Genomic DNA, 13,975 nt, shown 5'->3' with positions numbered 1-13,975 from the left:
GCAATATTGGTATCTCTTTTGTGATAATGAGCTTAATGTTTGTGGGTATCATTTCTAGAAACGCTCACGAAACTTCACTCGTCCACTAGGGGTAACCTAGGGGTTTAAAAGGCTTGTTGCATATGCTAAGTGCAATCGTGTTCCCTACGAAAGTGGCGTTATCCATTTTTTACTTTCTAGTTCATAATTGTATAGTTATTCATTTCATTTCTTTACTTTATAGTTCATTGCTAAGGTCTGGATCCAGGCTTCTTCGATAACATATAATCTCCAGCAACAAGATCCCAAAGCTAAACACATCTACTTTCACCGTTACAGGCAAATTCATGTGCCATTCAGGCGCGACATAACCCCTCGTTCCTCTCACTCCAGTATTAGTCCTGGTTTGGTTGAGGTTCATCAGCTTTGACAACCTAAAATCCGCAATTTTTGCACAATGCCTTTCATCCAGTAGGATGTTTTGAGGTTTTCTATCGCAGTGGATGATCTGAGTCTCGCACTCCTCGTGCAGATACAGAATGCCCCTAGCCACATTCACCGCAATTCTAACTCTTTCCTCCCATCTTGGCTTTGTTTCAGACTTGAAAAGGACATCTGCAAGTGACCCATTGCTCATGAACTCATACACCAGAAGCCTATTAGTTCCATCGTTACAATAACCAAGCAACTTTTCTAGGTTCTTGTGATGGGTTCTTCCAATTACTTTCATCTCATTTCGGAATTCTCTTTCGCCTTCAGCCACCACTGTCTCTAGTCTCTTAACGGCAACAACTCTCTTGCCGTTTGATATAAGCCCTTTAAACACTGTCCCTGTAGCTCCTTTCCCCAATTCTTCCGCAAAGCCATTGGTTGCTTGCTCAAGCTCACCATAAGTAAAAGACCGAAGAATAACGTCCTCAATCAATTCTTCATTCCCACGATTCAATTACTTTTTGTATCCCTTGACACGGTATTTGTAAATCAGAACGCCAGATATCGCTAGCACAGTAAAAGCAACAATTAGTACCGCAACACTAGCAATAAGAACTTTGAATTGCTTTTCTTTTTTGAATTCTCTGCCTCCTACTTTGACTAGTGTAATTACTGGATCATTCTGCAGTCTTCCGAATTTTAGTGGAAGCCTTTGTTTCATGCACTGGTCATCTTTATGGAGCACAACTTCACAGTCGTCATCTTTCAAACACTCGTCTTCGCAAGCAGTTCTGCTCGTGTTGCTAAGTATGGAATACGAATCATTGAACCAAACAACATTGTCTAACTGATAAAAATGAGGTGAAACATTCCCATTCCTAACATAATTTCTGTTGCAGCCCGAGTCCTTCTGGCTCTCGTCGATCAAAACATAACCAGGAGGACATGTACAAACAGCTTCTTGATTCATCAAGGTACAATATTGATTCTGGCAACACACCCCTTTAGGATCACACTTGTCGACGGAATTAGGTGACCACTCAACTTTCCAATCATCATCACTCCGATTCAAGCCGTATGAGTAAACCTTGAATATTCCATCTACGTCGAGTGTCATGCGGTACATCAGTTTATCAGAGACATTTCCTCCATCATACAGATTCTTCATATTGCCACTGGTGTTGAGCAAGTATAATTGGCCATTGTCATCAAGATTTAGTGTCAAATTGTTTTCGGCTATGTATATTCCAAAATCCCAGTAACCATATTTTACTGAATTCGGGCTATCTGCTGGATATTGCGCTAGGTATCCGTCCTCCTGCATTAAGATCCGAAACTTCCCAGTGGAGTGATAGTCCTTAGAGACGCTAGAGAACAACTCTTTCGGTTCTTCAAATTGGCGAAGCTTCTGACTGGGTAAAAGGGTGTCTGTTGGAGCGTCAAAGCTTTGCCATATGATCTCTGAATGTGAATTATAGAGAACAAAGTTGCCGGTGTCCAGCATGGAAGCTTATGAACCAATCTGGGACCCACCGGCAATTGTTTTCTCAGGGTCCTCCCCCTGTTGCAATATAAACCTTCCATTATTACTCAGAAGCAATTTACTATCTCTGTGAAATGGTGGATCATCTCGGTTCGCTGTCCATATGACTGTTTTCGGGGCAATTGTTGCGTAGCAGATGCCTATGGAGAAGCCATCACCATTTGGGTAGAACCCAAATGCAAATTGGAGAAGCCATCACCATTTCGGGGCAATTGTTTCTAGTTCATAGTTATATAGTTGTTGCTGGAGATCATATGGAAATAAATATATGTTTTAGTGTTGTTTGTTTGTTTTATCTTTTTTGGTCCATTAATTAAAGGATATTTTTACGGACAATGCTGGTGAGTAGCTTCAACTTACTCATCTCTTATGTATCCAATAACAATATAACACATATTCTTTAATAACAAAGTTAGCAAAATAATAAAAAAGAAAAAAAAATCAACCCGTTTTAATTGGGTAACTCTTTTCTCTCTCCTCTTTCATCATTTTCAGAAAAAAAAAAAAAAAAAAAAAAAAAAAAAAAAAACTCTTTTCTCTCTCCATCGTTCTTCTTCATCACCCTTCCTCTTTTATTTCTCTTTTTCATCCCTTCCGAAACCCACGTCCTCACCACTCTTCTTCTTCTTCTCACCTGTATGGGACATCATCAATCAATGAGCAAACATATTTGATTCATGTTTGGGTTATTTTTTCTTTTTCCTCTCGTGCTCCATTGAACATCATCACTCAACAGGCAAGCAAGAATTGTGGGTTTTACTAGGTCTTGTAGTGTAGGTATGATTTAATTCTTTGTTTTGCACATTTATGATTTATTTTTTAGAAAGGGGCTTTCAATCATCAGTCAATAAATATTCCTAAATTTTTCACTTTCTTCATTTTTTTTTTTTTTTTTTTTTTTTTTGGGTTTTTAATTTCTGTTCTTAATGCCCAGGTTGAGTTTTGTAAGGCATGCCCTTGCGGCTTTCTGTACTATAATGTTCATATCAATATATTTAATTTCTACTTTACCTAAGAGAAAAAAAAAAAAAAAAAAAAAAAAAAATGAATTTTCTTTTAATTCAAGTACGGACAATGCTAATTGCCATTCATCTTATAAAACCACAAGGGCGTTGTTTTTTTATTGAGTCCTAAAATTTTTGTGAATATTGAGTACAACGTACATAGCAAAGGAGGGGTACCCCCTGTGAATACTCCGCCAGTATGAAAAGTTATTAATGTTAATTGAATACCCGGTTCTCCAATAGATTGACCCCCAATAATACCTACAGCTTCCCCCAATTCGACCAGGTCGCATCTAGAGGGAAGTACGTTCGGTGGAATAATTTCTTAGATGTATTACTGCATCCCCAAGGGTTAGAATCACTTTTTACAAGTCAGTGGAATCTTTATGCGCAAAACCCCGATTCAAGTAGTCATTTATTTGGTACCTCCCAAGGAGTAGGAACTGCCATTCTAACCCTTCTTGGGGGATTCCGTAAATGTACCAGAGCAGTTAGGAAATTGGGTAGATCAAGAAAACAGCAGTAGCAGCTGCAAGAGGAGCTGAATATGCAACAGCAATCCACGGGCGCATACCTAGACGGAAACTAAGTTCCCACTCACGAACTCATCTTCTTTCTTTTATCACTTAGGAGCCGTGTGAGATGAAAGTCTCATGCATGGTTTTGAATGAGAGAAAGAAGTGAGGAATCCTCTTTTCGACTCTAACTCTCCCACTCCAGTCATTGCTTTTCTTTCTGAATATTGAGTCCTAAAATTTTTGTGATCTTATCAATGCTCTGACAAATTGGTTATATGGAAACTCCACCTCCTTTAGACATATGGTTCTGGGAATCATAGTATAATACAATTCAGAGGTACCCATTGTTAGAAAATTTAAATTTTTAAGTCACACTCGATTTAATAGTTTAGACTTGTATAGTAATAGAATATAACATGGACAATATCCAATTTATCAAAAAATAAGTAAAAACATGGACAATATCCATTGTCCTTTGGAGAAAATGATACAGTGAGGTATACCGGTATGTTAAAAAAAAATTTAAAAAAAATGAGTAACCATCTTTAACGCTCAAACAAAATAACGGTGTCAATAATCTTTTTTCGGAGTGCCACTTTTAATTGAAAAAAAAAAAAAAAAAAAAAAAAAACACATATCTTTACAAGGAAGAGGAATCTCTCGATTTCAAGAGTTTTGGAAGGGATGAAAAAGAGAAATAAAACAGAAAGGGTGAAGAAGAAGAAGAACGGTGGAGAGAGAAAAGAGTTTTTTTTTTTTTTTTTTTTTTGGAGAAAAGAGTTACCCAATCGATGAAAAAGGAGAGAGAAAAGAGTTACCCAATTAAAACGGGTCGATCCTATTTTTTTTTTTTTTTCCTTTTTTATTATTTTGCTAATTTTGTTATTAAAGAGTACATGTTATATTGTTACTGGATACATAAGAAGTGAGTAGATTAAAGCTATTCACTACTGAGTAGCTAAGTATTATCCTATTTTTATAATATATATATATATATATATATATATATATATATATATATACATGTGTTGTTTGGAAAAGAAACAAATAATGGATGTTACAATTAATAAATTATTTCATCATTTAGGAGAAGAGGCCGACCAACAACGAATTGAAGAGCTTAGATCAGCTTTTACTCTTTAATTAATAAATTATTATTATTTTTCGAAAGTTACAATAAATTAAAATTTTGGCTTTGTCATAATCTTCATATTTATAAAATACTTGCACCAGGTACAACACTAGTGCTCACAACAGGTCACGTGACTAAATTTTTTTAAAAAATAGTAATAAAAATAATTATTGGTGAATACAGAGATGGCATGGATCAATTTTTATTTATTTATTTATTTTTTCGAAGTTCAAGCAAACACATTATTGAAAGTTCAAAATTTGGTGGAGGCATATATATATATATATATATATATATATATATATATATATATATATATATTGATAAATAATGATGAAATTATTGTTACGTCTATTCATACTTGATATTCACCTTTTAGAACAAAATTGGAAGTAGAATGAAATTTATAGATGATCTAATAGATGAAACATCACAAATATATAGATTTTACTTCCACCTGGCTTCTAAAAAAGCCTCACTAAAGCATCAGAAAATCAAACCAAGCACCATATTAACTTATATAGAAGGAAACTAAGGGTGAGCAAATAATCCGTCAATTCGGTCCAAACTAATCCGATCCGTGTGATTCGGTTCAGTTTTCAGATTTCATGATTTAGTGATGGTTTAAAAAATCTGTAATCCGGTATCCATGGTTAGGTTAACGGATTGGGCCTTGAAAAATTCGATCCGAACCGGTAACAAATCCGAACCGAACCGTTAGACAAACCGAACCGAACCGTTGCCAATCCGAACCGTTAGACAAACCGAACCGAACCGTTATTGAATAATATATTAATATTATATATATATATATATATATATATATATATATATATACACACACACACACACACACACAATATAATGGTATATCGTATTTCTTTTTTTTTCTCTTTATTCATTATTCTTTTTTACTCAACCTAACCCTAACTCCGCCTCTTCATTACGACATTTCTCCAATCTCATTTCAGCTGCGCCTCTCCCTCACTAACTCAGCCTCTTCTCTTTACCCTCTTCGCCTTTAATCTTCTCATCTCGCCTCTATGAGTCTATGACACTCTTCGCCTCTCCCAATCTCTCGTCTCTTAATCCAACACCTCTCAACCATTGTTCACCAGATTTGAAGCAACAGCCACCTCTTCGACTGGATCTACCTCTTTTCCGGTGAGTTCACAAGATTTTTGAATGGATCTTCTAATTCTCATCTTATCTGAAATCTTGCAAATCTCCATCACTCATCATAAGGTACACAATCTCTCTATACTTTCTCTCTCCACCACTCATCCCTTCCTAGGCCCCAATCTCTCTCTACTTTCTCTCTCTCTTCAAAATTCCAGCTTAAGAATCGCAAACCTTATAACTAGAAATTACTAGAAGCAGAGGAAAGGGTTTTGCAGATAAAAAAATGAAGACTCTCTGATACATATTTTATGTATTTTTCTTGTTTCTCCAGAATCTTCTGAGTTAATAAAGGTTTGGATTTTTTGCTTATTTATTTTTTCAATATTGTAATTTGTTGTAATCTGATCTGAATTCTATGATTCAAATAAATGAGCTTTAATTGTGTTTCTGTTGTATATGTATATCTGTTGTAATTTGCAGTGGATGGGAGGGGCAAAATGGAAAGAATGTTTGGGATTTGTTTCTGATCTGAAATGTGATGCGATGACCATTCATTTGGCTTTTGTAGTTGAATGCTTAGATCTGATTTACTTCTATTGAATGTTCGAATTGGTGTGTATAACCAATTTCTATGTTTTTTTTGTATTTTGTTCTTTGTTGTTCTTGTTCGCTTCATGATGCATTGTGTGACTGTTTTTTATTAGCCCAATTCGTGAAACTGAACCGAATCAATCCATTATTCCACGGATCGGTTTGGTTCGAATTGAGAGCTACTACGGATCGGTTCGGTTTCAAATTTAACCAATCCGTGAGGACCAGATTGGTTTGAATTTTACCCCCAAACCGAACTGATCCAAACCGTGATCAGCCTTAAGGAAAACCAGTTGAAAAGAAGAATGAGGAGAATATTTACTAATCAAGACTTTGGTTTCAATATTAATGGAATCCAGCATTAAATTTTGCCAAGGAAGGAAGCACGAGGACTTGAAGTTAATCCATTTTTTCCTCACACGTATCTCGTATTTTTTCCTCACACATATTTCAATTTATAATTCCAAAAAAAAAAAAAAGTTCACATGATTTTATACTAAAAAATTTATGATTTTATACTGAAAAAAGTGAACAAAAACTCCCAATAGAGAAATCCAACTTAAAATCACACATGTTATGCAAAGGAAGGGTGGCTAAAAAATATCATAGTACGTGTCTTATGTATCAGACAGTTGCCAAATGTACAATGTTGTAATTATTAATATTATTTTTAAAATATAACTCTCAATGAGCACGCGCGCACACACACACACACACACACACACACACACATATATATATATATATATATATATATATATATATATATATATTCTCAACTAAAAAGCATATTTTAGAGATTATTTATAAATCGAAAGTACTTTATCATCCTTTGAGAATGCGAAGAATAATGGAAATATTGGTTTTGTTTAAGTTTTTTTTGACATTTCTCTCAAAATTTGAGCTTCCAAAATGAAGGTATATGAAAACAAAATAGGGAGATAAAAGAAGAAGTGAAAAGCAGTAAAAAAAATAAAGGTATATTTGTAGATTTTGAAGGGGCACAAATAAAATATTTTTCATACTTTGAAACGAATTCTACATACAGTACCAAAGGCCCAAATCCATTTCCAACTATGTTTTTATGTATGTTTTGTTTTGCAAGTACATTCTATGGAATCTTCTTTGCTATGGCTAAAAAAATATTGCGGCCAAACTTATCGCTTTTCAACCAACCCCACGACAGCCTAAGACGACTCATAGCTCCGGCGAATCAGCTCCAAAGTTCACCCTTTCTGTTCATGCCTAGTCAGGCATTATGAAGTCTGCTCTTAACCTAGATCTCTTCTGGTTGACAACACACTTATTTTATTTTATTGGACCGTTACACCAACAGTTTTTCAAAGTTAAGCCTTGACTGAGTCCTTTACAAGGGTCGCGATACCAAGTCAAGCTTGAAGAGTTGTGAATTTAGGAGGTGGCCAAGTTTTACATTTATAGAAAGCCACTACTACCTTTCTCTATATAAAATATAGATAGGGCGAGTAGGGATCGTCCCAAGGGATTTGATGGTGTATCGAATTGTGAAACTATGGTAATTAGGGTTAGTAGGTCGAGTGATCACACAATTGATTGGTTGGTTGATTATACTAAATGAACTAAACTATAATAAAGCAATACAATAAGATAAAGAGTAAGTAAGAAGGAAAGGTCTTGGGGTGTAGAGATCACCACCAAACAATACTATTCCAAACCATAATCAAGTGACTAATGAGGGAAATGAATGTGTAGCAACAATGTTGTGTGTGTAAAAGACATTCAATTGGTAAGGGTGACTCAACAAGTGCAAATTGTCTCAATCAACACGTGTGAGGCCACAATACATCTATTGGTAGAGGAATATATTGTCTAAACATAATACACATAGACATGCATCAATAACATTAAATCTAGAGGTGAGCATCTACTCTAGCATACATAGACATATAGATAGAGAAAATGATCAATTAGAAGCATTAATCCATAGAACTCAATGAATAATCAAGATCTTCATAAGTTCAAGAGTCAAAATATGCAATACAACACAAATCCCTCAAAATTACACAAGATTAGGTAAAGAAAGCATGTTTGGGGCTAACTCTAGCCCCAAAAGGATGTCTAGTCACTCATGATGATGAAGCTCCAACCCTCAAGGGCTAAATCCATGGTGAAAATCTGCTCCTTGATGATGAAGGTCTCCTCCAAAGGTTGCTCTAGCTTCCTCCCTTCTTCCTCTCCAAGAATAGCCTCCAAGATGATTTTCAATGTGTGACAAGAGACTCCCTTAAAAAGTGTATCATATTCCTTATATAGGTAGGTCAAATACACCCCATGATGAGCTGTGGTCGTGCAAGGCATATTCTCTAATCATTGGATGAAGGACGGAATAGATGAGCTGGACTTTAACTTTTTCTTGTTGGAGGAAGTTCGATCGATCGAACCTTAACTTGGATCGATTGAAAATGGGTTCGATCGATCGAACTGCATCTTGGATCGATCGAAGTGGTCTGACTCCTCCGGATAATGACAAGGCTGGGATATTTTCAAGATATTTATGGGGAAAAAGACAAAAGTGGTTGGTAGGCGTACAGCTGTGGATAAGATCAATCATTTGAATAGGACAAAATAGGGTTCGATCGATCGAAGGTGATGTTCGATAGATCGAACTTGGAATTTCAGCAAAGGCCAAGGTTGGATCTATCGAGAAGTACTGTGATCGATCATAGATGTTCGATCGATCAAACTCTAAGTTGGATCGATCGAACTTTTCAGCTGCACAACTTGATTCCTTTTTACTCCTTTCTTTCTCCACTTGCTCCCTCCTTTGGTTTATCTCATGATTGCTTCAATTAAGCTCTTATTTGGCTGAGTTAGCTCAATTTTGGGATTAGTGCCTGAAAATATAAATAACACGTAATAAGTCTAAAATGGCAAAGTAAGATAGATAAAGGTACTAGAATGCTTAAACTTAACGGGTTTAAATGCGCACTTTTCAGTGCTCATCAAGCCTTTTGGGCTGCTTCTGGCTGTGAGTGCTTCTTAGGTTTTTTTTTGGATCTTTTGTTTTAGTTTTTTTATATGTATTCTTGTGGGTTTATAACTAAGGCCTTTTTCTTTTCCATTTGTATTGTTCTGGGTCCAGTTCGTTCTTGTTTAATTGTTCATTTACCCCCAAAAAATTACTTATTAGGGATTATTTTTTTTTATTTTTTATTTTTCTTCCTTCCCTGATTTTGGGAAGGCCATGGCCAAGTAAAAGCCCTTTGTGTACCCACACAAATTATGAAAATAAATAAATTATTACATGATCTCATGACCTAAGTCACATAAAGCGGGAGTGAGAGCGAGAGCGAGAGCGAATTCGAAAGCAGGAACGTGAGAGCAATAGAATTAAGTCATAAACAGTGAGAATTTGAGCGAGAGCAAGCATGGAGCATAAGAGTGGGAGCGTGCTCGGAGCGTGAGAGCAACACATATTGAGAAGAATTATCTGACTTAGCTCATGTAAACAAAAGTAATACTCATATAAAAAAGGATAAAGTGCAATAAAATCCCCTCAACTATGCCCCAAGTGTAACTAACCCCCTCCAACTATGCAATTCGTTAAGTTTTAGGACATAAGGTATTTTCAGTCCACTTTCACCACCGAAAATTAGTAAAGACTTTTTTACCCTTTGCATAAAAGGTCACTATTTAATATTGAGGTATTGTTATAAAATTGACTAAATAATGTGGGACTAGTGTAATAAAAAAGTCACTAAAATTTTGACACCTATACAACCTTATTACAACAAACTAATGAGATTGGTCAACACAAGTCACCTCCACCACTCTCATCAATTTCTTGACCAAAAAAAAAAAGTAAAAAAATAAATGAAAAAAAAAAAAAAATTGGAGAAAAAAGAATTCAGAAAAATGTACTATATATAGAGGGAGGGAGAGAGGTGTAATACCCCTAATTTTAAAAGGATAGTCTCGGTATTTTATTAATTGTTTTAATTGTGCTCTTAATTTTTATTTAATTTCTTGGTTATTTGAATTAATTATGTGTTTAATTGAAACACGTATTTAGTTGATTATGTGTTTATTTAAATTACTTGTTTAGTTGAATTTTGTATTAGGTTTTCTTGTTATTAATAGTTAGGAATTAAATGTGTTAAATGGTTGTTTTATTTTATTTTATTTCATTTCATTTTTTTTAATGGTTATGGATAGTAGTCATGGGCCAACCACTTGGGTTCCATGGACTATTTGGATAAGGTGTTTAATAGGTACGGATAATTACTTATGAATAGGTACAGATATATATATATATAAGGAAAGTCCTTTGGAAATAATCTAATGAATTTATTTTATTTAGATAAAAAAATAATATGCATAGATTATACGTAACTTATATTTTTAGTTACCTTTTTAGTATTTTAATTTTATTATTATTTTCTTTAATAATTGGATGTAGATTGGGAAAAAAAAAAGGGTTAATATGTAGTTTATAAATATATCTCTATAGGGTTGGAAAAATGGGTTAGAAAATATATCACGTATTATTTTAGAGAGAGAAAGAGAAAGAAGGAGGAACGAGGAAGATGAAGAAGAAGAAGGAGGCTAAGGTTTTATCAAATCCTAAAGACAAGTTTTTTGTTCTACGCTTCTCTCTTAGACCTGTAATCTATATATCTCTAGTATAGCTTTAGGGATGTTTAGAGGATAATTAAAATTGGAATCCATGTTTTAATTAATCTAGAACTAGGTTTTATAAATTATTTTATTCATGTTTGTTCTTGTATATAAATTAATAAATTTATGATTTGATTGGATTACTTTATGTTTTGTTACATGTTGTACATAATGTATTTTCATATCTGTATACTTTGATTAAACGTAGAAACATGCCTAGGACATCTGAAACAAATAAAGAATGAATACACAGTGAAATTCTGGGTTGATTCGCGTAACAATGCTCAGACCGCTGTTACAGTGGGAGCAAAGCTCGAGCCTTAGATGAAAAGCTTGAGCTTGTAAGGAAAAGCTCAAGCAATTAGTTATAAAGCTCGAGCTTGAGAAGGAAAGCTAGAGCAATTGGGTGAAAAGCTCGAGGCTGAAGTAGGATGCTCGAGCCTGAAGCAAGGTGCTCGAGCAATTAGGACAAAAGCTCGAGCCTTACCTGATGAAGTTTCGGAAACAATGTTGTATTACTTGTTATTGAAATTGAGGAGTCCTAAACATCAAATAAGGACTAGAAATGAGATTAAATAAATGTTAAACAAATTTAAATCTATTAACACATGCTATTTGATTCTTTGAGGAATAAATGGACTTAATCTTTAATTGGTTTTAACAATTAAGATTAAATGTATAGCATGAATGGTATATGGAGAATGCTTAAGTGATTATGTAGTAAAATATCAATATATTTAAGATTCAGTATGTGTAGGATGTGTGATGTAGAAAGCTTAAATAAATCATAAGCTGTTCGTATTTTGTGATAGCATGATATAATATTATTATGTTTAACTTTGGATTATTTGATGTACCTTTGAAATTGTTACATCAATTGTTAGATTGTGTGGATTTAGTGTAACAGTATGAGATAGTGGCACTCTAGGGATGAATTAACTTATCAATTAAGTCCTACCTATTTTATAAGGGAACGGATTAACTAAAATGTTAAGTCCTACTTATATTTGTGTCAGGTCAACTGAATCAGTTGAATGATACATAGTGGATTAATTTAGATTGGATATATATATAGACATATGCAATGATATGAGCTTGAGTCTTATGATCATAATTAGGGTGCGTATATTGCCAAGGATGTGTAGCTAAATATAGTGTAGTTGTTTCCTTAGTAGGTCTAGGTACTCATACCCATTATATGTGCATTTTGCATATTGCCTACTATTCAGGTTGAGACAACCTTATAGTCTAGTGAGGTTCCTTAAGTGTGTATCTATATATTTATACGGATTACTTAGCTATTGCATGGGTTAGCTATAGATATATAGTTTATCTGGTCTCTGTTTGGGTTGTCATAGAAAGAACTTGTTCGTGGGCCTGACCTACTATTATTATTTTTCAGGTGCTTGTCAGTTCCAGACATAGAGTTTATTCGTGCTGAGCAGAGACAATCCACATCATTCTTCCGGTTCTATGTAGGACTCTCTTTATGTTTTAGATTCGGATTATATTGTTTTTTGGTTATTTTAGTTGGATTATCATTAGGGGTCCACTAGATGGATTCCCGAGTTGTAATGATATTAAATGTTTTTGATGTTTCATTTGGAGGATTAATTATTAAGTTAAGGATTTAATATTTAGTTTCTTTTCAACGGTATTATTTATTTCTTATTATGTTTTTTGTATTCTGTGTTCATTTACATACTTAATTGTTTGGTATCACTCGGATCTGTACTCGGACTTGATCACCCATGGCTCTTGAATCGAGGGGTTTCATAGTTGGTATCAGAGCACTCCATGTTCAAGTGTCTCTAGGGATCTATTGTTTTAAGACTTCCGCGTAGCGTATTCTCTTGTGCAGAGCTGAAGTTTAAGATTCGTTGTATTCCTTTACGATCCGCTTAAATTGTGCTGATGTCTGCCTTCTGTATTAGTAGAATGGTTAACACTAGAAGAAGACGGGACAATCAGAGAACAGACAGCGAGGAGGAGCAGCACGTAGGCAGCAGGATTTCCTACGGCGTCAGCAAATGGAGGAAGAACAACAACTGCCTGGGTTTCAGGAGGAAGATGGTTAGTTGCACAATGAGCATGAGGAAGTACAACAGACTACTCAAGAGTCTCAGGATCGGGGTTACAATCAGGGCAAGGATCCAGAGTTTCCTCCCCATGTAAATGACCTCATTGCTTGGGCTATAGAAGTAGGAGTAATAGCTGCACTTCAGAATCAGCCATAAGTTCAACAGGCACGTATACCAGCACCAGTGGTTCAGACTGATCCTTAGGAAAAGGCTAGGAGTTTTTTCATAAAGGGGAGCCCACCTGAGTTTACAGGCTCCACTGATGCAAAAGTAGCTCACTAGTGGAAGAAGGACATTGAGCGACATCTTCGCATGGTTAAGTGCACAGAGGTTCAGAAGTAGATGCTTGCTGATAAGTGCACAAAACTTGTTTATTTTATACGTAATAATAAATGATTAATTAATATTTTTCATTAAATAAATATGCTTATATTTGCTTTTCATGTTTTGTAGGGGCTGATTTCAGAATAAGAAGAAAAGAGACAAAAATAGCAGAAATGTGGGATTATACGATCAATCAAAGCCAAATTGAAAATATATCAAGACAGATTGGAAAGCACGTCAAGTCAAAGATATCAAGCCAAATTGGAAAGCAGCAAAATTTTAGGAAGATTTTATTTTATTTCACTTCTGTAATTAGAATTTTTTCCTCCCGATCGTTGCATTCTAAACTCTATAAATATGGACATATGTAGAGGAGGAGAGATGTACATTGTGAGTGATAGAAAATAATAAAAGTTAGAGAATTTTCGTGTTCAATTTATTTCTTATAATTTTTGTTATGAAGATTATTTTTATTTCTTTATTTTGTTTTCTTATTATGCTAACTTAAACACCCCTTCTCAAGAGAGTGATGAAGCCACCATGGCTGAAATATAAGTAAATTTAGTTTAATTCTTTTATGAAATTTTCTCTTT

General features: G+C 34.7%; 1 protein-coding gene across 1 annotated transcript; it reads right to left on the bottom strand.

Moving 5' to 3' along the window:
• Window positions 1-217: 217 nt before the first annotated feature.
• On the bottom strand, window positions 218-1,915 carry LOC132316623 (G-type lectin S-receptor-like serine/threonine-protein kinase LECRK3). The gene is made up of 2 exons (XM_059815097.1): window positions 1,007-1,915; window positions 218-862 (listed from the first exon to the last, which is right to left on the bottom strand). The coding sequence occupies exons 1-2, from the start codon at window positions 1,913-1,915 to the stop codon at window positions 218-220; spliced, it is 1,554 nt and encodes a 517-aa protein (XP_059671080.1).
• Between the last annotated feature and the right edge of the window lie 12,060 nt (window positions 1,916-13,975).

Source organism: Cornus florida, unplaced genomic scaffold (genome assembly GCF_030987335.1).
Source record: "Cornus florida cultivar Cherokee Brave unplaced genomic scaffold, ASM3098733v1 CherokeeBrave_3.0.0_Hap2_Chr07, whole genome shotgun sequence".
Taxonomy (NCBI): Eukaryota; Viridiplantae; Streptophyta; class Magnoliopsida; order Cornales; family Cornaceae; genus Cornus; species Cornus florida.
Note: the sequence above shows the minus strand (reverse complement) of the source record. Positions and strands in the feature narration are given on the sequence as shown.